General features: G+C 39.6%; 1 protein-coding gene across 1 annotated transcript; it reads right to left on the bottom strand.

Annotated features, from left to right (window-relative positions):
- Positions 1-6,499: 6,499 nt before the first annotated feature.
- Positions 6,500-19,569, bottom strand: LOC137003671 (tripartite motif-containing protein 16-like). The gene is made up of 8 exons (XM_067363903.1): positions 19,510-19,569; positions 15,860-16,245; positions 13,996-14,350; positions 13,748-13,843; positions 13,414-13,647; positions 13,187-13,328; positions 9,398-9,457; positions 6,500-7,041 (listed from the first exon to the last, which is right to left on the bottom strand). The coding sequence occupies exons 1-8, from the start codon at positions 19,567-19,569 to the stop codon at positions 6,500-6,502; spliced, it is 1,875 nt and encodes a 624-aa protein (XP_067220004.1).
- Between the last annotated feature and the right edge of the window lie 7,324 nt (positions 19,570-26,893).

Raw genomic sequence — 26,893 nt, 5'->3', positions numbered from 1 at the left:
TAATCAGTATTAAACCTTGTGAAAAACTGTAGCACACGAGTACTGGCTACAGTATGAAATAATGCCAAATAGCCTATGCAAACACCATGATTAAGGGTTTTCCATTTATTTTAGTTGATAACGTTTCACAAAGCCATTACATAATGCAATAATCATCCTCCATAATGGGTCACACAGCATCAACTTTATAGACTGTTGTATTTTAACCTCACTTTAATCCATAATTTTTGTAACCCAATATTACAAGAATAGATATAGGCTATAATGTCAAATGGATAAACAGACAGACAGAAAGATAAATGTTTCAATATTTTTTTTTAACAATTTTTTTAACTTCAATGATATTTTGATATTTCCAATAATTCTGCTACATGTATGGCTTTCAGATCGTACGCTTCAATAATCTATTTAGTTCATGTTTTAGCAGCTTGTACACATTAGAACACTTCAAATAAAATGGAACTTTTTTAACAGGAAAAACATATTTATTATTAGACATATTACAATAATACATTAACAGCTGGACAAGCGATCGCTTCTTGAAGGGACAGTACACCTAAAATCTGTCATCACTTAATCACCATTGTGTCGTTCCAAACCTGAAAGACTTTCTTTGAAAGTTAAACTTATGAAGAATATGTTCTAGCTGCTCGTTTTTCACAGTGAACATCTTAAATCTCGCCCTTTTCCTCAAACAATCATATGACTTCTGGAGACTTTGAATGTGTACAGTTTAAATACATTTCTGTTGTTATATAAAGTAATCAGCATAAATGAGTACAGCCAAACAAATACAAAAGATATATAACATACAAAAGATATAATATAGTCATTAATATCTGTAAAATAAGTAAATTAGCCAATTTTGTTTAGGCAAGGCATGCAATTTTATTTATATAGCATATTTTATACACATTAGTAATTCAAAGTGCTTTACATAAAGAGAAAACAAATACAAAATAAAAAAAAAAAATGGAATGCATAAGAAATAAAAATAACAGTAAAACAGAGAATACCCCTATCTGGATGAAAGAGTCAGTCAGAATATGTAGCCACAAGGGCTAATTCAACTTAGTTTTCTGTCAGAGCGGATCTAAACGTATCTTCTTCACGCTGATAACTGTAAAAATATTTATATTTGTCAGGTAGCTGTGCGTTTAAACAGTACTGTTACTGTTTAAGAGTTTGACTATTTTGCTATTACTGGGGACTTGAACATCCATATACTGTAGATAATGCAGAATTCAGTATGGCAAAAGAAATCATAACTGTTTTGAATACTTTTGATCTGACTCAGCATGTACATGGACCCACACACAATCGTGACACACTCTAGATTTAATTATTAGTAAGGGTCTAAACATTTCATCCACTATCATTAAGGATGTAGCACTATCTGATCATTTCTGTATTTCCTTTGATTTATTGATCTCTCCGAATGTTGAAGCTAGATCTATCTCGGTCAAAAGGCGATTCTTAAATGAGAATACTAGTGTACTGTTTATGAAGGCTATATCTTTAACACAAAGCATATCTGCAGACTCTGTTGATTTTTTCTTTGATTCTTTTAACTCAAAAGTACAGAATGTGATAACATTGCTCCTGTGAAAGTCAGGAAGAAAAGTGGCAGACAAAAAGCACCGTGAAGAAACTCAGCATCAGTGCAAAATATGCAAAGACAATGCAGAAAAGCTGAGCGCATGTGGCGAAAGACAAAACTTGAAATATATTGAAACATATTTAAAGATATCCTTCATGCTTTCACTGTGTGTAACGAAGGCGGGACTCAGGTAGGGATCCAAATGCAAAGCTTTATTTACAGTGAGCGTTGTCATACAGGCAGGGTCAAACGGGAGCAAACGGGAACAACAAGGAACAGGCAGAATCGTAGTCAAGGTGCAGGCGATGGTCAGGACAGGCAGCAACGGGTCAACAAACAGGAAACAGGCAGGAACGGTAACACAGGACAGGCAGACAGGAAGTAACGCTTGGAAATGCAACACTTGGGAAAACAAGACCTAGCAGTGAGGTGATGTGTGTAAGAGTCTTTAATAGTCCTGGTAATGAGCTGCAGCTGGGTGTGATGATTAGTGATTAGTGTTAAGTGTGTGCAGGTGAGTGGCAGAGAGGATGATGGGAGATGTAGTCCGGAACTTGACAGGATTCATGACAGAATGTCCCCCTCCCGGAAGGCGCGTCCTCGCGCCGTAGATGGCACAACTGGGGAGGGGGGGTGGGTGCCCTGGAGACCTACAGGCAGGAGATACTGGATGTGCAGGCGGGTACGGAGGTCTCCAGGGCAGGTCCAGGAACTCAGGCAGCCATAGTGGGCCGGCGGCCTCGGCGGGTCAGGTGCCACGGGCGGCCACGGCGGGTCAGGTGCCACGGGCGGCCACGGCGGGTCAGGTGCCACGGGCGGCCACGGCGGGTCAGGTGCCACGGGCGGCCACGGCGGGTCAGGTGCCACGGGCGGCCACGGCGGGTCAGGTGCCACGGGCGGCCACGGCGGGTCCAATGGCCTGGGCAGCCACGGCAGGTCGGGCGGTTTGGGCAGCCACGGCAGGTCGGGCGGCTTGGGCAGCCACGGCAGGTTAGGCGGCTTGGGCAGCCGCAACAATGAGTCCATAAATGGCCCTAGTAGTTCAAAGTCTGAAAACGGCAGTGTCCAGGCAAGGTCCCCACCCACAAGCTCCCCACCCTCAGGTATACTGCCCCCCCCCAAAAAGTTCTTGGGGATTTCAGCGGGGTCCGTAACGGGCTCGTGGGCAAGGAGTTCGGGTGGCGCCGGCAGCAGGGCAGACGTATTAGGGAGAGCGGGCAGCTCGGTGACGACCTCCGTGTCTGTATCAGGGAGAGCGGGCAGCTCTGGGACGGCAGCGGGCTCGTACTGCTCTGGGACGGCAGCGAGCTCGGGCTGGCATACAGTTTCAAAGTCAATTGCGCTCGAGTGCATCCTCCACGCACGTAGGACAGCCAGAACATAAAAAGTGAAAACAGCCCTCTTGGCCATGGCAGGACTAACAAGGAGAGTGGGCTCTGGAGCGGACTCACTGGCTGCAGCCAACTCAACGGCTGGAACGACCCCTACGTCCACAGACACCGAAGGGGCGGCCATCTTGCCCGTGGGCACTGGCAAAGCAGCCATTTTGTCCATCGCGTCCAGGGCGCTTGAGTGCGTTGCAACAGGCGAGCTTGAGAGCGTTGCAACCGGCGAGCTTGAGAGCGTAGCAACCGGCGAGCTTGAGAGCGTAGCAACCGGCAGGCTTGAGAGCGAAGCGGCAGACTGGCTTGAGAGCGAAGCGGCAGACTGGCTTGAGAGCGAAGCGGCAGACTGGCTTGAGAGCGAAGCGGCAGACTGGCTTGAGAGCGAAGCGGCAGACTGGCTTGAGAGCGAAGCGGCCGGCTGGCTTGAGAGCGGCGCGGCCGGCTGGCTTGAGAGCGGCGCGGCCGGCGGGATTGAGAATGAGACGGCTGGTGTATGCTTGGGAATACCAGCCGCCCGTGCTGAAATCAGCGGTGGGTCAACCACACTGGAACGTAATCCTTGCCGTTCTCTGACTGATCTAGAGACGTGACGTGGCTCTGGGCGATCAGTGGCGACGTGACATTGCTCTGGGCGATCAGCGAAGGCGTGACGTTGCTCTGGGCGATCTGCGAAGGCATGACGGTGCTCTGGGCGATCAGCGGCGACGTGACATTGCTCTGGGCGATCAACGAAGGCGTGACGTTGCTCTGGGCGATCTGCGAAGGCATGACGGTGCTCTGGGCGATCAGCGGCGACGTGACATTGCTCTGGGCGATCAACGAAGGCGTGACGTTGCTCTAGGTGATCAGCGAAGACGTGACTTGACTCTGGGCGATCAGCGGGGGTATGAACTGGCGTTGTTGTTGTTGTAGACGCCATCTTGTGAATGTCCTCTTTAGCGGCAGCCATTATGTGATGCAACGTGGTGTCGTGTTCCTCCGCGACACCCACGGTAAAACTAGAGCCACTCAGCTGCAATGCGAGGACAATATATTGCTCCAACGACCCCTCAGGCTGATGCAATGGCATGACGGAACTGAGCAGGTCAGATAGTCCACCGCGGAAGAATATCATGAGGCACACCTCATTAAAACAAGTTAACGGTGCCAGTTCTATAAAGTCCATGACATACTCCTCAATGGTTCTCTCTCCCTGACGGAGACACATTAATTGAGCAGACGGATTCATGATAGCTGAGACTGGAACACTCACCAAGCTGCTGGATCTGAGGATGGCTAGGTCTTCTGTAACGAAGGCGGGACTCAGGTAGGGATCCAAATGCAAAGCTTTATTTACAGTGAGCGTTGTCATACAGGCAGGGTCAAACAGGAGCAAACGGGAACAACAAGGAACAGGCAGAATCGTAGTCAAGGTGCAGGCGATGGTCAGGACAGGCAGCAACGGGTCAACAAACAGGAAACAGGCAGGAACGGTAACACAGGACAGGCAGACAGGAAGTAACGCTTGGAAATGCAACACTTGGGAAAACAAGACCTAGCAGTGAGGTGATGTGTGTAAGAGTCTTTAATAGTCCTGGTAATGAGCTGCAGCTGGGTGTGATGATTAGTGATTAGTGTTAAGTGTGTGCAGGTGAGTGGCAGAGAGGATGATGGGAGATGTAGTCCGGAACTTGACAGGATTCATGACACTGTGGAACTAGGTAAAGCTAGACAGACATTTTTTCTCAAATATTATAAACAGAAACTTAAACACCCACACTCTTTTTGCTACTGTAGAGAGACTAACTAATTTTTAATGCATTTTATATATTTTATGTATCATCTTTTTCATTTTCTGACTTTTTGATGTCTGGTTGAAAGAGCTGGGAGAATTAGGAAGTAAGTTTTTTTTTTTTTTTTTTTTTTTTTGTTATCCCTGGATGCAGCTCTGTATAGAGTTAGTCCAGGAAGATTTGTCTGTAAGGGTACTGTTTAAACACACAGCTGCCTGACAAATATTTTTAGAGTTATCCCTGGATGCAGCTCTGTTTAGAGTTAATCCAGGAAGATTTGTCTGTAAGGGTACTGTTTAAACGCACAGCTACCTGACAAATATAAACAGTTATCCCTCTGCATGAGGAAGATCCATTTAGATCCACTCTGATGGATAGATCCGTTTACATCTGCTCTGACGGACAACAACAAACTCCCTGAAATTTCCTAACTCCTAATTATGTGCACACTGAGTTAGCAAGGAGAAATGACCATGTGAATGATGTATACGATGAACATGCAGGAGAAGACAATAATTTGGATATATAGAAGCAAGGATTGTTTGTGAACCCTATGAATAATAAAATATCCAACACCTTTCACTTACTTTCTCCACCCTACACTGTGAATGATAACTTACTCAGTGTGAAAAATACAATTAGTTATAGTGTTAGTTTAGTCAGATTGTGTTAGTCTTCAATTGTAAGTTAAATTAATATCAGACCACTTTTTTTTTTTTTTTTAAATATCTTGATAAGAAATCCTACTTTTTATGATTCTCGCTTCGGTGCGAGAGGTCCTGGGTTCAAATCCCGGACGAGCCCCCAATTTGTTACTCATTTTTATTTTAAGTGTTCTCTTGTTCATTTTTTTTTTCAATGCAGAACTGTTTTAGGTGATTACAAAAACCATTTCATGAAAAAAAAAAGAAAAAAAAAAAAGAAACAAGAAGATTCTGAAGCAAATAATCAGGGGTGAGCTAATGCCAAAACAACAAACAAACAGAAAACTAACTTCCCCACAAACAAAACTAACTTCCCTATGACTTAAAATAAAGAAACAAAACATACAATAAAATAATCTAACTCCTTATCCTTACCAAAAACAGGAGAAAAGATAGTGGCCTGTTGGCCTACAAAAAAAACAAGGCACTCACCCACTACGGCTTCCCAAGATGGTTAAGAAGTTGCAAACATGTTAAGTAGGGCATTGAGGTTACATGCATAAGGCTCTCACAATCAAAGGTGGCTAACAGCATAAACCACGACATGTAGCAACATTTTCACAAGAGCTAACACACACAGTATCAAACACACCAGCAATCATGACTAATCAAAACAAAGAAGCAGAGAGCGCCCTCCAGCGGAATCCTGGGGGAATTTATAGTTCGGGTCTCTCCTCCAATCCAACCACCAGCAGCCTCTCATTATGCCCAGGACCAATCCTGAAAGAGAAAAGGACAGCAGGAACACAGCAAAGCCAAAGTATACATTGCGTCATAGCCGTGACATTACACATACGTATTCCTGCAACTGTATTTATTTTATTGGGCGCTTTAAAAGCTACTTCTGACAGGCAGACAATAATTTCATGAAGTTTCAATAAAAAGACTAAATTTAACACACTTTTCAACATTCATTATCTGTTCTCATGTCTACAGCCATTATTATACTCTCTTAATCTGTTTACTCTCTCTATATTTGTGATTATTAAAAGTTCAGTAGTAAATGTGACAAAATAATAAATATAATCTCTACATGATTTAACTGGTCAGTTGACACAGTTTCACCGATGTCTGTCTATCTAGTCCAAACACAGCATAGAGCGGCTGAGTGAATGTGGTCTGGACTCTGTGGATGAGGCTCATTGTGTCTGAGACGCTGTAGAAGGACAAAATCCCTGCGCTGTGATCCACATACACTCCTATTCTACTGGAGACATTGACTACAGGAAGGACAGTCTCAATGTCATTGTGCCAGAATGAGCAATAGTCTTGAGTGCAGTAGAAACACCAGGAATGATTATTACGTCCAACTGCACACTCAATACCAATTCCCTTCCTGCTGATGCTCTTATACGTCACTGCTATATCCACTCCTATTCTCCCATCTGCTCTCCACTCCACCTCCCAGTAACAGCGTCCAGTCACACTTCTGACACACAGCACCTCACCCCAACCATCAAATCTGTCTGGATGATCAGGATAATGCAGATCTGTGTCAGCGAAAGTGATCACTCTGTTTCCCTCAGACAGATGGAGGAAATTATGCACTGAGTTCAGATCCAGAGTCAACAGATGGAAATCTAATGGAGAAAAACACATAATAAATCAAGACCTTCTATCATCATTTCAGTCTAGCCCAAGGAACATTTAACAGTCTCTGGTTGAACAACCTAAGGGACCTTAAAGGATTGTGAACAGATAGTAAATCGGAAATATAGTAGTCAACATTTGAAGTGGATCAAAAATGTCCATCAAAATTGTCCTTAAACCTTCTTCTTAGGACAACTTTGATGAACTTTTTTTGATCCACTTCAAATGTTGACTACTGTATATACAGGAGCTAATCCATTCACAGATTTAAAAACCAGCAACAAGACTTTAAAAATCAATTCTGTAACGAATTGGGAGCCAATGCAGAGATATCAGAACTGGAGTAATGTGCTCTCGTTTATGCACACCAGTAAGGAGCCTAGCATCAGCATTTTGTCCAATTTGCAGACGGTGTAGAGCCAATATAATATTGGTTAATATGCATATAAAGGGAATTACAATAGTCAAGCCATGTTGAGATAAAGGCTTGGATCACCCTTTCAAAGTCCTTATAAGAAAGAAATGATATTACTTCTAACTAGGATTCTGAGATGAAAAATACTGGTTTTGACTACAGAACTAATCTGTTTGTCAAATTTGAGAGCACACAAAGACACACAAAGACAGATGGCCAAAAGGTAAAGCAAGGGGAGATTATATAGAAGCTTCTGAATATTGAAAAACTATAATCTCAGTCTTTCCTTCATCGAGGTGAATTTAGCAACATCCAGGCCTTTACATCTGCTAAACAAGCCAACTGTGTATCCAAACCCGTGTTATTTGATTTTACTGAAAGATGAAGCTGCTGTTTATTGGCTTCAAACTGTAAGTAGATGTTATTGTTTGTACATGTCTTTTAAATGTATAGTTCTGACATATGACAGTGGAAACAGAGGTGTAGATTAAAGGTAAAATATATGAAAAATACAGCTTTTTTAAAAAAACAAAGGATTAGGACATGTTAAACTGCACCCCAAAAACACAATCAAGCCTAGAAAAAAAACACTGAACCACCCCTTGAAAGGAGATGCTGTGTTTCTTAAAGATTTAAAGATAATTAAATCAGACCAAGAATAGAACCTTGAAACCACACGTAAGTGGAGCTGCATCCGAAGTAAATTCAATACTAACAGAGAACCTTCTTTTGAAATAGGATTGAAACAATTTCAGGGCATTTCCCCAAATGCCCACCCAGTGCTTCAAATGAGAGATGAGGACACAGTGGTCAATTGTGTCAAATGCTGCACTCAAATCTAACAGCACTAGCACAGCAGACTTGCCAGAGTTGAGAGTCAGTAAAATATAATTTAAAACTTTAACCAGTGCTGTTTCTGTGGAATGTTTTTTTTTTTTCTTAAAACCTGATTGCAACACTTCAAAAATCCTGTTTTTATTCAGTAAGCTCTGTAGTGGGGCTGCACGATATATCGCACGATACGAAAAATAACATTGAACTTGAACGCAATTATTGCTTAAACGCGATTCTTAGTGCGATTATGAAATCGCAAAGGCTGCGATTGTTTTTTATGCGCGGCTTGTCAATGAAATATGGCTCCAAATGCTAATCCATCTGAAAGCACTGCGAGTTTGAGTCGATTATAATGTACATTTGAAAAGCAACACGCGTCAAACATCTTTTCAGACACGAGAAGCATTTATTAACATCTTGTCCAACAAAAGACAACATTTAATAACATGTTTTTACTCCAAAACTCAATTCATAACGACAGTTGAGTGTCCTTCTGTGAGATGATGTGGCTTCTTACACAGAAAAAGGCAGTCGTGTGTTTATAAGTCATGTTTAATTAATCAAAGCGTTTCAATCTTCTGTTTATTTAGCTACAGCGATATGATGCGTGTTATCTTCTTCTGCTGCAGGGCATATTTTGAGTTTCTGCGCAAGAGTGCCCTCTGGCTTTCAGATGGAGAAGCATTTACTACTGACCACAGAGCCGTACAGCTCTGACAAGCCACGCATTAAATAATCGCAGCCTTTGCCATATCGCGTGCGATTTTATTTAAATCGTGCAGCCCTACTCTGTAGTTGGTGAAACATGCCTAAAATTTGTCAGAACTGTTGGATCTAAATTTGGCTTTTTGAGAAGTGGATGGACAAAGGCAAGCTTCATGCCATCTGGTACGGTTGTGGTTTCAAGGCAGCCGTTCATAATCTTTTGAACAGTAGGTCCAATCACCTCAAAGTAAATAAATAAACAAACCAACAAATATGGGGGAAGAACGTCTGGGAATCCAGAAGGTTTAAGCTGGCCTACAATTTATTGTAAAGCAGGAAGAGTTACAGGCTCAAATTGACTCAGGATGCTGACAGTTTTCATAGTAACTCACATTGTAGAAACTCTTTTCTGGTCTGATATTCAGGAGCACCGATGACTTGGATGGATTTAACTATGGACACCAAAACACATCTGCAGTTTAATTCTCACAAAGACATTAAGTTAAAGGTACCCTAGAACACTATTTCACAAGATGTCATATAAGTCTAAGGTGTCCCCAGAATGTGTCTGTGAAGTTTCAGCTCAAAATACCCCATAGTTTTTTTACTATACAATTTTTAACTGCCTATTTTGGGGTGTTATTAAATATGTGCCGATTCATTGCATGTCCCCTTTAAATGCTTGTGATCCCCGCCCCCAAGCTGGCAAGAGTCGCAACTCCATAATACATTGTATAAAAAAAAGAATATGTTCCCACAGCCAGGGCTTGACATTAACACCCGCCAAATGCAGGTAGATTTCAGCTGTGGCGGGTAAGACAGCCACTCCCACTATCCACTTTGTCGGGTTGAATATAATTTCAGCCTACCGTCAAATGAAAGGTAGCTAAGTTCATCGTAGCACAAAATTACAATCCGATCACAATTCGTTATAGATTAACTTGCAGTTAGTGAAGGCGGGATCGGCGGAATCATGCTGAATGACACTTAACAGAAGCTCTCTCTCTCTGTCGCGTGCGCGATCAGATCTCCTTGCGCCTAAATGGTCAAATACACGCACACACAGATGTCAAAATGTTCATTGTGTGGAGTATCTCACGTGGATACAGTCGGTTATGGCTTAAATGTACATAAACAGGTGGCTAAAAACTGGATATGTGTCAGTATATTACATACATGCATTCAGCAGCCCAATTAAATATCTGTATGTTGTTAATGTTAATCAAACAACAAGAGATGTTAAATAAACCTACTGTATCTGAAAAAAGAGTTTAGGCTATTTAATTTACTATTGTATTTGTAATTAGCTAATTTGCTTCTTTGTTCTTTTTATATAGCCTAAAAAAATAACTTATAAAATGATAAAATTGATCATATTATGCTCATATTGCCCACCCGCACATTCCAGCTGATATAGCCTACCATGTAGGCCTAGTCTTAATAAGGGTGGTCAATCTGCATTTTAAAGTTTGAAAGGGTTTTAAATCTAGCTAATCAAGTAAAATGACTCAAATTCAAGTAATGTATCATGCCAAAGTCAACTTTAATCATATAAAATGTAATTTCCCAACAGAAAAATTGTGGCCAGTGAAAATGCTGAGTGGCTAGTAACTTTGGAAAAACCACTAGCCACAGTGGCTGATGAGCAAAAAAGTTAATGTCAAGCCCTGCACACAGCTCTCTAAAAATGGATCTTTACAAAGTGTTTGTGATGCTGCATATCAGATCACATAAGTATGGTAATTTTTTTTATGGATGTTTACATTTGATTCTGAATGAGTTTGATAGCAGGCTTTGCTCTGTGGCTAATGGGGCTAAAGCTAACATTACACACTGTTGGAGAGATTTATAAAGAATGAAGTTGTGTTTATGAATTATACAGACTGCTGTTTAAAAATGAAAATAACGACATGGCTCTGGTCTCTGTGAATACAATAAGAAACAATGGTAACTTTAACCACATTAGCAGTACATTAGCAACATGCTAACGAAACATTTAGAAAGACAATTTACAAATATCACTAAATATATCATGATATCATTTATTGATCCATCTGCCATTTCCGCTATTGTCACTGCTTGCATGCTTCACGATACATGCAGAGAGTCTGATAATTTGGCTGTACAATTTTCAATTCTAGGGCACCTTTAAAGGGATCCCCTGCTGTTAAGACCTGTATGGCTATGAATTATGTCTCTTACTGAAATATGTAGAAAACCCATGAAAGATTTACATTATTTAAAAAATTCCATAACATATTTGGACAATGGGTGGCGCCAATTTGTTTGCGTTCTATGTCGATGACGTAAAATGGTTGCACTCTGTCAGCTATTTACATTACTCTTTGGCTATTTTTACCGCAACATAACTCGGAATATAATATACAGGATGCCACATTGTGCAGCTTTTGGTTGTAATTTTCAGTCGATGAGCCACAAGAGAAGCGATGTCTTTACTGCTTTACTAGCGATAAGAAGAGGAGAAAAGAATGGGAAATTGTAAAGAATGTGGACGAATAAAACTTCCTAAAGATCCGCGTTTTTGTTCTCTTCACTTTAGCCCTGGTGCCTTTGATGCTTTAAGTAGACCACAGCTGAAAAAGCTTACAGTTGGCGATAATGCTTTAACCAAATGAGGATCATGGAGAGTCTGGCGAGGTACGCTTATAACACATCTGGATTGAGACAGACTGTCTCAAAGCTCGCGTGCGCTGTGATGCACGAGATACAGTATCTGTGATCGCATAAAAGAGTAGCATCTTCTCAGCATGTTTAACTGTGTGTATACATTCAGGTGACATATCAAACGATTTTTACACACCATACAACAGTAGTTTGAATAGCCACAGAGACATTGCATGATGTTTTCAGCCTAACTAATTTTACGCTCTGGCTCAAATTGAAAAGGCTGATCGTGTTTTAAAAGGAAACCCGCGAATATTAAGATTTGTATGTGTTACCGTTGCACCAAAGTATACAGATAATAATCAAAGGCATCAGGGCTAAAGTGGAGAGAACATTACACCTGGTCACTTAATTTCTCTGATCGGATCTGGTTTATAAAAACGACTGCATTTACACTTGGCCATATAAATGTGTCTCTGTGTATCCGATCTTCAATTCCAGCGCTATATGCAGATCGAGTTCACGTCACCGAAAGCAACAATGAGCTGCATTTTATTAATTATCAGCTAATTTCAAAATCAAGACCTCAATAGGAGAGAGTGGCAACAGAGGAGTCGAGTTGTACTGGAGTCGAGTTGTTTCGGTGAATTGCAGTGATCCATTTGCTTCTTTTTTTCTGTAGCTTTCGGCAGTCTTTAAATACATACCTCAGGTTTTGTGTCAAAGCTATTTGTACAGTCAATCACAAAGCTCTTTCCCGTTTTGGTTGTGTTTTGTGTGTTTTTCGCGGCATTCACGCTGCTGCCGCTCAGTCTTTTGCCTCTCAGTGGGCGTGGCCGCAGTCATAACGTGCATACCCTCTATAGAAAATCAGCTGCTCCTCGGCGATGCGTGCTGCAGCAGCGCTGCCATGTCTGGCTATAACATTATTTAAAATATAACACGCTCTCACACGTTTATTTTTTTGCATTTTTGGGAGGAGTTAAATTTATGTGGTTTCAACAACCAGATGCATTTAGACCTGTTCAGTTTTGACTGGAATGCGTCCCAGACCACCTCCTGAAGTGGTTTGAGTGATCGGATTTATATCCGTCTCGAGTGCCACATTCTTCACAACTTCCCATTCTTTTCTCCTCTTATCACTAGTAAAGCAGTAAAGACTTAAATCGCTTCTCTTGTGGCTCATCGACTGAAAATTACAACCAAAAGCTGCACAATGTGGCATCGTGTATATTATATTACCAGTTGTGTTGGTAAAAATAGCCATAGAGTAATGTAAGTAGCTGACAGAGTGCAACCATCTGACGTCATCGACATAGAACGCACTGTGCACCTAAGCAAAATGGTGCCGCCCATTGTCCAAAAATGTAATGGATTTTTTAAAATAATGCAAATCTTTCATGGGTTTTCTACTACATATTTCAGTAAGAGACATAATTTACGTTATATTAAGCCATACAAGTCTTAACACCAGGGGATTCCTTTAAACTATAACCATGTATACTACATTTAATGAATGGTGCTGAACTAATTTCTTAGAATAAATAAGTATTTACCTGTTATACATATGTTTTCAATAGTCTCTCTGGAGAACTGCTGCAGTTTGTCTCTAAGTTTAGAAAAGGATTTCAGTACATTGTCAAAAGACAGATGTGAATCATCACTAAATCCATCTGTAGATAAAGCAGATGACGAACTCTACAGACACAAAGACAAAAACACAAACTCCCTGTAATTCCAGAAGCTTGTTAAAGTCCTCAGTGTTTGAGAAGATCTGTGTTACCTGAAGGAAATGAACATGATCCTGTGTTTGTGAAAGCTGCTTCATCTCAGTGTCTCTCCTCCTCAGATCATTGATCTCCTTCTGTAGTTGCTCCAGTTTTTGTTCAGCTCGCCTCACTGCAGCTCGTTCCTGATCTCTGATCAGCTGAATCACCTCAGAGCGACGTCTCTCAATGGAGCGGATGAGCTCAGTGAAGAGCCTCTCACTGTCCTCCACTGCTCTCTGTGCAGAGCCCTGTTATAAGACACACATGACAATAACACAGTGAGACTAGAAGAGCTCCAGCACTGGAGGAAAGTCCAAACTGAGACTCAAACTTCTTCTCCAAACTCACCTTATGAGACGCCACAGCCTCTCTCAGCTGCTGAAGATCTTTCTCTCTCTGCTGGATTCTCTGCTGGATGTTTCTCTGTTTCTCCTCAAAATGTCTCTGCAGAAAACAGAAATAATAATCTGAGAAATCTGAGTGAACACATTTACATTTATAATTACATTGTTTATCCTGACTGAAAGAAAATCACATAATTACATTTTTTTAAACTACATTAACCATCACTCGTGAGATGCAGTATGAAGCAGTACCTGTTTATCTTTCTGTTTTCTTCCAGCAACATCTCCAGATCCAGTGTGAAGATGAAGACGATGAGCAGGAACAAGTGGAGAAACAGGAGAAGACTGGAGTCTCATCATCTTGAGTTGTTCCACCAGTTCAGCAAACACCACATTCTTACTTAAAACTGGTCTTGTTGTGAAGGTTTTTCTGCACTGAGGGCAGCTGTAGATTCTCTTCGGATCCTCCTGATCCCAGCAACCTGAGATGCATTCCTTACAGTAACTGTGTCCACAGGGAATCGTCACTGGTTCCTTCAGGAGATCCAGACACACTGGACAACAGAACTGATCCTCAGCCCATGAGATACTGGCTTCTGCCATTTCACTGCATATGAAAACAGACAGAGAGATGATACACACTGCAGTTCGACAGTCAAAAATCTTCTAACTGAAGGATTTATATACTTGAATACACAACTAAGAAACAGGTTTTTCTGTAGGGAGTGACTTACTGAAAGGTTATTGTAAGGCATTCAGTATTTTAAAGACACCTGCTGCAGTATATTTGCATAATATAGATGTGTCCCTGGTTTTTATTGGTAATTGATGAAAGGTGACTAAATGAATGAAATTTTGTTAGCTGAATTGCTAAAATTTCCCAAAATTATCATGAATACCTCACAGGATGCACTCATCTACTGGGGCCACAAATCACAATAGCATTACCATTTCTATAAGAATTAAACTTTTCCAACACCAACAAGCACTAAAGAAGGGGGGAATCAGCTCTCCTACAGTTAAATGAACCAAATTAAGTTCTTCTAGTAGCAAAAGCACTGATCTTTCTGAAGGGGTTCAGAAATGTGGTTAGATGAGATTTGAAAAATGTTTCAGTAATGCAGACAAGCAAGAGAAAATCAATTCATTGGACAAACACCTGACGCAGCACAAGGAAATAAGTTTGCGCTGACATGAAGTTACTAAAAATGTTGACACACCTGTTGACACACCTGTCTTAGTTTCTTCTGTGTTCTGAGATCATTGACAAACTGAATGAAAGTAAAATGTGACTTAAAGGGGTCATATAATTCCACTTTTACAAGATATAAAATAAGTCTCTGATGTCTCCAGAGTGTATGTGTAGTTTCAGCTCAAAATACCTCACAGATAATTTTTTATAGCATGTTAAAGGGATAGTTCACCCAAAAATGAAAATTTGATGTTTATCTGTTTACCCCCAGCGCATCCAAGATGTAGGTGACTTTGTTTCTTCAGTAGAACACAAATGATGATTTTTAACTGCAACCGTTGCCATCTGTCAGTCGTATAATGCATGTCATTGGGAACTCCATCTATAAGAGTTAAAAAAACATGCATAGACAAATCCAAATTAAACCCTGCGGCTCGTCACATTGATGTCCTAAGACTCGAAACAATCGATTTGTGCAAAAAAACGAACAGTATTTATATAATTTTTACCTCTAAAAAGGGTCAAAAAACATGTTCTGATGACGGAAGTGATCTCTCTTCAATGAGTGCGAGAGATCACTTCCGTTGTCAGAGTGCAATCAGACCTCACCGACCGGATGTGCAGATTAGTTGGATATAGGGATGTTTTAGAGGTAAAAAAAAGTGATATAAATACTGTTCGGTTTCTCGCATAAACCGATTGTTTCGTGTCTTAGGACATCAATGTGTCGTCAAAAGCCGCAGAACCTGAATGGAGCCTGAACATTTTGTAAAATTCAGGGGGATAACCGTCTGCACCCGGTGCTTTATTTGCTTTCAGTTTTGATATTGCATCACAATAAATAAATACATATACAAGTCAACAACAAACAAACATGAAACAAAGCTTTATTCAAACTTATTGTTCTAACAATCACATATTTACAGACCTGCTGCCATTTCAACACAGCTGTGCCAGTTCCGCAGCTTTATTTTGATGAAGCAGCTGACCACCGAGAACACCTTCACTGGTCTTTGCCATCCATCATGTCCCTCATTGCTGCTCTTCTCAACAGGAACATCGTTGATCCAGAGGATGAGGAAGACCTCATGACCCCTGAACCCCACAACCTTGAAGCAAGTGTAGGAGAAGGTGCGTGGGACAATCTGGCTGCCGCTGTGTCTGCTGCAAACATTCATTACTTTTGTGGTGTAGTGGGCAAAACCACTGAGCTGGTCAGCAGAAGGTTGCTGGTTCGATCTCTGCAGCGTCTCTACCAGTGTGTCCTTGATCAAGACACTTTCCTCCAGGTTACTCCAGCAGGATCGTTCCTGTAATAAGAGCACTGTAAGTCACTTTGGATACCTGCATCTGCCAAAAGCTGTAAATAAATGTAAATGTGATTTTTTTTTATCCTTTTTTGTTAGTGTCTCACAAACACTCAATAAAGCTGCTTATTTCTTAAAGTTCACTTTTTCAAGGTAATACTATAATATAAATGCATAGATACATTTCATGCAGTTTCTATTTGGAGGCATTAGGCATGTGACGGTATCAGATTTCATGTTGAAAATTTCATTATCATGTTGCAATTAATTGCTGAAGCTTTTATCATGGTATACAGTATTATCATGATATTGAAATAAGTTGCAAAAAAGTGTTGTCATAGTATAACAGGTTTAAGAACTCTTTGTAATAAAAAACAAAAAACAAAAAAAAACAAAAACAAAACTCTGAATGTTTAAATATAAAAATACATAAAAATATATAAAGTAATATTTTCAAAGTGCTAAAGAATTAGGCTATAAAGAACAACAGGTAACACTTTACAATAAGATCTCATTATTTAATCATATGCATAGGTAATAATATGCATATGCATTGGTGTCTTTACCTTGGCTCCCTGTCAGATTTTGTGTGGATTTTAAAGTTATCATGCTTACTTATAAAGCTTTGAATGGTTTGGCTTCTCACTATCTCTCTGAGCTTTTAGTCCCCTACACACCTGTGCGTGATCTCCACTCTTCGGAAGCTGGCCTTTTAATCGTTCCACATATTCGTTTAAAATCTATGGGTGATAGGGCATTTCTTCAGTCACTCCAAGACTTTGGAATTCCTTGCCTGCTCGGATTAGGCAAGCAGAATCCCTTAGTGTTTTTAAATCTTCCCTTAAAGCTTATTTCTTTAGGGTAGCTTTTACTTGATTATATTGAAATTGATATTGTTAAATTTCTCATTGACTTGTTTTTGATAGTATGTTCTTATTTGGTGTATCTTTTTATATCTCACTTATTTTAAAGTATTGTTTGTAAAATTGTATGCTTTCTTTTTTTCTTCTGTGAAGTGCTTTGCAATGCTGCTTTTTAAATATTATTATTTAAGCATGTGATCCATTAAAAAACTTCAGCTAAACAGAAAGCAAAGTGAAACAAGACCACATAAAGACAACATTCATTTTCTGGACTGTGTGAATGGAAACTTTCCAAATTGCTTTATAATCAATTTTGAATAAAAAAAAAAAAAAAAAAACGTTCAAGGTTTGAAGTGAAAGGTTATTTAAGATTTAATCACTAAAGGTTGTGTTACATGCTACCTAGCTCATGGCAGCGTAACAAAACAGGGAGGCCACGCTCAACTCAAATTGACTCAAAAATATATTTATTTAAAGAAAAAACACATAATAAACTAACGAACAAAAAATAACAATAACACAAAAAACTGGTGCAGGAGAGAGATCAAGTCCAAATGAAATCAGGAACCCAAGCGCAGATCCAACGCTCTTTGGAAGGAAAAACCCTTTTATCAGTCCACTCATTAAAAGCAACCTGTTACACCTGTCACTTGATCCACCCTGCAAAACACAAAGACAAACACAAACATAAACGAATCTAGAACGCCACCTAAAGGCGACTAAGTTCCGTTTTGGGAACAGATGTTACCCTTACCCGTAACAGTTGACAATATCGACTTTTTGTATTTACATGTTACAGAGTTTAATAGATGTTATTGCTGGGTTGTATTTACTAGATTTCACTTTCAATATGGGCATGGTTTACAGGAAAGAGGGCAATTATTAGCCAACATACATCTGCCCACTTTAAACACTCAGAGTGATTCAGCTGGGTCTTTTATGAAGGATGGAATAAGTAAATATGTCCTTAATTCATCAGCTGCGTCCAGAATCTTAAAAATGCTGCCTATTGAGGATACATTCCAAGGTTGGAAGGCACCAAGAATCCAAAGTTAGCTTCACTTCCTGTCTTCAGAGATAACTTCATCTGACCTTTTTATGAAGGCAGCAAAGATGTATCCTTCGCTGCCTTTGATTATCCCACAATCCTGTGCTTTCCTTTCTGTGACAGTTGAGCTAAAAATAAAGATGGCATCTGAAAGGTGTGCTTGGTGGTCAGTTTGTGTGTAAATGTACATTTTTCATCAACATTTTCCACTTTTGATGTCATTTCTACTGAGAAATTACTATTAATGAAATATTGCTGTAGGTCATTACATTACTCTGCCTCATAAATCTATCTGAAATCATTTTCGTGAGGTAACTTTGTGTGCAAACGCTGCCTGTAAAGTCTTTGGGTCTCATTCACTAATAATTGTGTACGTTATTCATATTTATATGCACATTTGAACTTCTGTATTCTTTTCCGTAGCTCAAGCTGGAGATCCATGGCACTAGCAATGTCAAGATCATGAGTTCTCAGCTAAATTAACATGCATGAACTGGGGAAATGTACAACATCATTGCACATGAAATTACTTCAGATTAAAGCATCTGCCAGATTCATAAAAATACACTACTGGTCAAAAAATGATTTAAAAGAAGTCTCATTTGCTCACCAAGGCTTCATTTATTTAATCCAAAATATAGCAAAAACAGTAACATTGAGAAATATTATTTCAATTTAAAACTGTTTTCTATTTGAATTTAAAATGCAGTTCATTTCTGCATTGGCAAGGCTGGACTTTCAGCATCATTACTCCAGTCTTCAGTGTTACATGATCCTTCAGAAATCATTCTAATATGATGATTTGATGCTCAAGAAACATTTCTGATTAGTATCAATGTTGAAAACAGTTATGTGCAATTGTTTTTTTTTTGTTTTTTTTTCAGGATTATTTGATGAATAGAAAGTTCAAAAGAACAGCATTTATCTGAAATACATCGCTTTTGTAACATTATCACTCAAAAGTTTGGGGTCAATAAGATTTCAGATAAATGCTGTTCTTTTGAACTTTCTATTCATCAAATAATCCTGAAAAAATTGTAGTATATATATTACAATTATATATAATATATTTTGACCACAACATATTTTGATGCTTAAAAATAACAACCCTGCTAATCCTTAATGCAATTTAAAATCTTGAAGGGTACATTTCTATTAACAAAGATAGCTACCCTCCTACTATTAATGAAAGAAAAAAGAAATTGACCAATGCACTTATGTTTAAGGCTAAAGTGCTCCCTGTCATTTACTGTAAGTGTTTCTCCTGCAACAGGACCAAATCAATACACTCTTTGCTTTTCCAGTCAAAAAAACAATCAAAAAGTTTACCGTGCAAACCCTTTACGGAAAACGTACCTTTATCTGGTGTCCATGACCTTTAAAAACATCTCTAACATAATCCACATGGTTATTCATTGACCAGATGGTCTTTATATTGGTGTTTTGCATAGAAATTTCACACAGCTGATGAGTTTGCTGCCAAAATGACAAGAACAGTCATACTCCTTTACTTCTTTTTGTCAGTCTGTCCTCTCTGATGGCAGTCCCCTCAACTGTCCTTCTCCATTTCTGAATCAGAGTGCACACCTGGGATCAGGGAAACTTTGTGCAACATTGCAACTGCAGACCAAGTTGCCCTGCCTCAATGTAAATCTGTCAGTGAGTGAAAATGTGCTGCTGAATCCTGAAAAATGGCATCTGGAGAGTTTGTCACTGAAGGTGAGGTTTTAAGCATGTTTACTAAATATTATTTTTCTGCATGAAAAAGTTACAACCCTTCCTGTCAGGACATAGAGTACATTATAATTATTTTATGTAGGTGAAATATGGATGGTAAGTGTGGATGTCATATATAATATTAAAAATTAGATATCAACCTAAGAGAATGAGCTACGCTCATCAAGAATCTATCTACGCTATCGTGTTGCACACTTGCATTATGGGATTTTAACAATAAATCCAAAGTAGAGTTCTCAGGTGAAATCTACATATTACTTCCTCTTCTTCTTTTTTCCTAAATCAATGCCATTGGTCACCCAGCATGTCTGTCAGTGGGTTTTCCAAATATTTAACAAATAAAAAGTATTTAAAAAAAAAAAAAAAAAGAGCTTGAGACTAAACCCTGTAACTCCAGATGATCACCTCACACAGTTTGCAGACAGACTCTGCCCTCACTTCACTTCATTTGAGCTTAATTTTGTTAAAATATTATTTAAATTATTTAAAGGTGCCATAGAATTGAAAATTGATTTTACCTCGGCATAGTTGAATAGCAAGAGTTCAGTACATGGAAATGACATACAGTGAGTCTCAAACTCCATTGTTTCCTCCTTCTTATATAAATCTCATTTGTTTAAAAGACCTCTGAAGAACAGGTGAATCTCAACATAACACCGACTGTAACGTAACAGTCGGGATCATTAATATGTACGCCCCCAATATTTGCATATGCCAGCCCATGTTCAAGGCAATAGACAAGGGCAGGACGTCTGGAGCTGCACAGAAGAATCAACAGACTTTATTACAGGTAAACAAGCACGGATAATAGCGAAAAATGGCAGATGGAGCAATAATAACTAACATGATCCATGATATCATGATATTTTTAGTGATATTTGTAAATTGTTTTTCTAAATGTCAGGGATTTAAAGGAGCAGCAGCCTGAATCGGCGCATATTTAATGATGTCCCAAAATAGGCAGTTAAAAAAATTAATTAAAAATCTATTTTGAGTATTTTGAGCTGAAACTTCACAGACACATTCAGGGGACACCTTAGACTTATATTACATCTTGTGAAAAAACATTCTAGGGCACCTTTAAATACTTGATTCTCACATGTAATGCTTTAATGGTTAAATATTGTCATAAAAAACTTCTGAGATTGTAAAGTATAGAAAGTATTTCACTCATGCAGGATGTGTCAACATTAAATTTGGTTGACTGCGAAATTAACCCTTGTGCGTCCTTAGGGACAATTTTTTTATCACATTGGTTGTGTTCTAATTTGTTACTATGGTTACTGATTTGGTTTAGTTATCACATTCAGCTGTGTTGTCATTAATTACCTTGTTAGCCCTGTAGGTTCCTGTGTTTCCCTTGGTTTTTGTTCGGTCTCATTAATGTTTGGTTGTGTTTACTTGCCTCCCTTTGTTGGATTTACCTGCAGATATTAGGCTTGTTTGAGATGTGTCGGCACTGCACATACTGATCGGTGTATGACGTTAAAATACTGCGAGAGCAACTGGAGAGTACACAACTCCTTACGCTTTTAAAATCGCTCTTGCGGTACTATGATGTCATACGTCGATCATTATGTGCAGCGCTGATTCATCTTGAACAAGCCTATTATTAAAGACTCTTAAAGGATTAGTCCACTTTTAAATAAACTTTTCCTGATAATTTACTCACCCCCATGTCATCCAAGATGTTCATTTCTTTCTTTCTTCAGTCAAAAAGAAATTAAGGTTTTTGATGAAAACATTCCAGGATTATTCTCCTTATAGTGGACTTCAGTGGAGCCCAAACGGTTGAAGGTCAAAATTACAGTTTCAGTGCAGCTTCAAAGGGCTTTAAACGATACCAGATGAGGAATGAGGGTCTTATCTAGAGAAACGATCAGTCATTTTCTAAAAAAATACAACTGTATATGCTTTATAAACACAAAATATAGCCTAAACCTAAAAAACCTAAAAAAGCCTAAATATAAAGCATAAACAGTATTTTTTATTTTATTTTTTTCGAAAATGAATGATCGTTTCGCTAGATAAGACCCTCATTCCTCGTCTGGTATCATTTAAAGCCCTTTGAAGCTGCACTGAAACTGTAATTTTGACCTTCAACCGTTTGGAGGCCATTGAAGTCCACTATAAGGAGAATAATCCTGGAATGTTTTCATCAAAAACCTTTTTTTTTTTTTTGAAGAAAGAAAGACATGAACATCTTGGATGGCATGGGGGTGAGTAAATTATCAGGAAAAGTTTATCTAAAAGTGGACTAATCCTTTAAAGACTTTTGTAAAGGATTTTGTATCTCTTCTTAGTCATTCGTCGTCCTGCAGCCCTACATACAGTTAATAGGATTTCATTCTGTTTGTGAGGCTCCAAAATGTACATTTTTACCATATTTCACCACATGGCGCAAATACTTGCTTTTTGTGGAGCTTTGCTGTTATAAAATGGGAAAATTTTCGTACTGCACACAAACAAAATCTTTCTGAAAGCATTTTTTGTGAGACATGAACCTCAAATGAACCTCAACTTTTTTTTCTTATTCTTTTTTGATATATGGCTTTGATTTTATAGCAATTTCTGAAAATTTTTACAGCAGTGTTTTGTTTTTTTGTTTTTAGCAAAATCCTGCCAAAGAGTTGAGATTTGAGTAAAAATGTATAAATTCCGTTTTATTAATGATTTTAGAAATTTCCTACTATCTTCCCTCAAAAGCCATTTAGAGGCTGTTTGGACACTGTAATGGTGTTTTCAATAGACAAATTATACAACTGATCAATGGTGGTTTACTTTTTCAAGTACTTTTGGCATATATCTTTACATCATTTGGTCACAATGATCTCATGAGTTGTAACATTAAATCTTTCCTTTCTTTTTAGGTGGAACAAACCTGCAGCTTCATGGTGTTTCAACAAGACAAAGAGAGGCAACATTTTCCTGGAGGATTCTATTCAAACATTACTATAAATTCCATCGATACACAGTCAGAATTGGTGTGTGTTTGCACAAAGTTGCACATCAGACAAAGACGTGCTTCATTTCAAGATTTTGATATGAAGCATTTATTGGACAATCCCCAACCTCCGTCTGATAACAACTATTGGCAGAAAGTGTGGGATTCTGCAATGAATTATAGAAAGAATCATGTAAAGAACCCCAAAAATTTTAAACCGCCAAAGACACAATCCTTCATGAAAAGAGAATATTTCAGTGAAAACTAAGCTGAACCCAGATTTCAAATTAAAGCTTCTAATAACAGGATTTTATACAGAAGCGAATTCCAAATGGACATTTATGATGTCAAATTAATAAATGGTGTACTAAATGTTGAAAAAAGATATGATTATGTTGTAGTTGCTCTTGACAACAATGGTAAGCCAGTTCATTATGAACCAGTCACAGATTATATTCGTGAACAGTTTCCAAAAAACACTGTGTCTGAAAATGTGGAAACTAGAGAAATTCTTTCAACAGAAAAACAAATTGATGCATCTAAAGTATCCATAGGAGAAGTCATGACTGAGATAATAGATGTGGCAGCCATCACTGTGATCAGAGGACTGGCAGACATAGCCTCAATTGGAGGAAAGGGACTGGCAGACATTGCTGCGATCGGAGAAGATGCAGCAATGACAGCTATTCGAAAATTGTCAGCCACTGTCAGTGGAGGTGGCGCAGCTCCGAACGGAGGTGGTGTGATTGCGAACGTAGGTGGAGAAACTGTGAGCAAAGGTGACGTGACTTTGGTTGGAGGTGGAGTGACTGCGGGTGAAGTGATTGGGGGTGGAGCGATTGCGGGTGGAGCGATTGCGGGTGGAGTGATTGCGGGTGGAGGTGGAGTGACTGTGGGTGGGGGTGGAGCGACTGCGGGTGGGAGTGGAGTGACTATGGGTGCGGGTGGAGTGGGTGCGGGTGCGGGTGGAGTGGGTGCGGGTGTGGGTGGAGTCACTGCGGGTGGAGGTGGAGTGACTGCGGGTGGGGGTGGAGTGACTGCGGGTGGAGGTGGAGTGACTGCGCGTGGAGGTGGAGTGACTGCAGGTGCGGGTGGAGTGGAGTGGAGTGGACTGACTGTGGGTGGAGGTGGACTGACTGTGTGTGCAGCGGGAGTGATTGGGGCTCTGGTGAGTGCGGTTGTACATGGAAAGAATGCGGGTGGAGAAACCCTGACATTGGCTACAAAAGCGGCAGCCATGACAACAGCCGTGACTACAGCCGCAGAAGAGGCAACCGTGACTACAGCTGCGACTACAGCTGTGACTACAGCCACAGAAGAGGCAGCCGTGACTACAGCTGCGACTACAGCTGTGACTACAGCCACAGAAGAGGCAGCCGTGACTACAGCTGCGACTACAGCTGTGACTACAGTCACAGAAGAGGCAGCCGTGACTACAGCTGCGACTACAGCTGTGACTACAGCCACAGAAGAGGCAGCCGTGACTACAGCTGCGACTACAGCTGCGACTACAGCTGTGACTACAGTCACAGAAGAGGCAGCCATGACTACAGCTGCGACTACAGCTGTGACTACAGCCACAGAAGAGGCAGCCGTGACTACAGCTGCGACTACAGCTGTGACTACAGCCACAGAAGAGGCAACCGTGACTACAGCTGCGACTACAGCCAAAGAAGAAGCAGACAACACTGGTATGGGTCACAACTGCCCCTTCACAGAATTTTTTCATTTTTTGACATCGAACGTTGCATTGATCTACACAAGATTTCAGCTTTTTAAAACCCTTTGTAGCATAATAAATTTAAAAGGGGGGGGGGGAGGGGGGGGGGGGGAATTGTATTCAATTGTTACAGTTAAACAGCAGTGATTATTATTTTTGGAATACAAAATACAAATACATGAGTATAAAAAATATACATTGCTACAATGTTCTCCATGGGATAAACTAACACTATGTCTTTTGAGAATGTGCCCAATTCTATGTTTCTAGAATGTTAGCTATGGAAGTAAAAGAATGGCATGTTTTTTGAAAACAAAAAGCATCTTGAATTGCACTGCTTGGAGAAAAAAAAATGCATTGCATTAACCGTGCTTGTATTTTAATGCATAGTGTTATCATATACCTTATGTCACTTTTTATTGATTTATGACTTTTGTGAATGATTTATTACCCCTCATAACTCTCAGACTGACAGGTTGTCAGATGTCAGGCCATACCAACAGATGACAGGTAATATATGGCACGTGGTGTCACATTGTGACATGGCTACATGACTTCCCATGCTGTTGTCTGGATGTGTTAAAAAAGACAAGAACTGCATAGTGAGGGAGAAATGAAAAAAACAAAACATGGGATCATTTTTGGCAACATATAAAAATGGTTTGAATAAGTAGGACTGATTAACAACTGTTTAATTTAATTGATTTTGTTATGATTGTACTCCACTGATGGTGACTAGTGGCTGAATGTGTTATTGCAAAGATGATTTTTGAATGCTGTGGTGATGTACTTTTAAGTTTTGACTGTTGAACAATAAAAAAAGTTGAATTATAAAAATAAAAAGACAAAACAGTTCAAGTTGTTGAGAAATTTGACTTTTGATAGTGCTCACACCTCTCACCCAGCCACAGTGGGGTTCTTTTTATTATTGTTAATTCCTTTCCTGTCTGCTGACTCCTTCCAGTCTGATGGCACATAAGGTGTCTGTGACCATGCTTCCTTTGATTGAGGGGTCTTAAAAGACACACAGGCGAGTTTTATATTGTGTACGATCAGTAGTACCTGAACTATAGTTTTATATTATTCTATATAGGTTTATAAAGTATCAGAAATATTTATCAAGCCAAAGAGTCCTCATTACCCATACACCCCAGAATAGGTGTTGGGAGATTTTCTTTGTAGAAATCAAGCACAGCGTTAGTTCAGTCAGGCCATGTAGGCATAGTGCATATATTTATATATAATCGATTTTTAATCTCTATAATAAAAATGTACAATTCAGATTTTGATCTCCATATACATTTACATATATATATCTTCCAAGGGGTTTTTTCCCTCCTAGGACTTTTTCCCAGTGCTAGCACGCTGGGTTTTTCTCCTAGGGGGTTTTTTCCACCCCTGGAAGTCAGCCGACATTGGCTTAATGTAGCACCATCTTGTATATGTTACATATTACCACGCTTGTTTGTACAGTTTTAACCACTTCCCTTTTTTTCTGTGCTTCTAATATGTAAAGCTGCTTTGAAACAATTACCAATTGTAAAAGCGCTATATAAATAAATTTGACTTGACTTGACTAGTGTGACCAGCAGACGCGGTCAGGTGTTAAATCGCTCCAATCACTACCATTCTCCTATTAGACACGGGACATATATACGTGGCATTGCTGCTCAAGTATGCTCAAACTGCTCGCAACCCTTCCCCCTTCTGCATTATAAGCATGAGCATATTACTGTGCACATTCTGGTTGTCGTCTTCTTTTGTTTCAGATCACTAAGGCTTTCAAGTCCCGGCTGGCATGGACCTCAATGCTGAGAGACACTCATCCTCAATAACCAAGCTACAGTATAGACGTCCCACTGCCACATCTACACGATTACCATTTTCGCTTTTAAAGACATTACTAAGTGTTTTGATTGTCTATGCATTTCCAAGCTGATGGTTCCGGGGGGTTAATGTTAAAAGCTCTTATATGTTGAATTAATTTTGGAGCAAGAACCCCAATAAGGAACCATACTGCCAAATATAATTGTGTTCAGTAAACTCAGGTAACTTGCCAAAGTGGTCCTGTCTGAACTGTGTTTCCAACACATTGATATGATCATTGTTAAAAAGACAAAAGAATGAAAAACACTTGACTCACAGTAAAGGTGTTTGTGAATTTGGTGGGGGAAGAGTGCATCCTATATGTGTTTGTATTAATGGTTTTACAACAGTTCATTAAGCCAGATTTTTTAAGAATGACACTTCATCAAAACCTTTCTGGTGATTCTCAGGACTCACACATAAATACATCTTATACTGATTCAGTGTACATACTCACATTTATTTGGATAGTG

Source organism: Chanodichthys erythropterus, chromosome 3, assembly GCF_024489055.1.
Source record: "Chanodichthys erythropterus isolate Z2021 chromosome 3, ASM2448905v1, whole genome shotgun sequence".
NCBI lineage: Eukaryota > Metazoa > Chordata > Actinopteri > Cypriniformes > Xenocyprididae > Chanodichthys > Chanodichthys erythropterus.
This window is presented reverse-complemented; position numbering and strand designations above follow the sequence as displayed.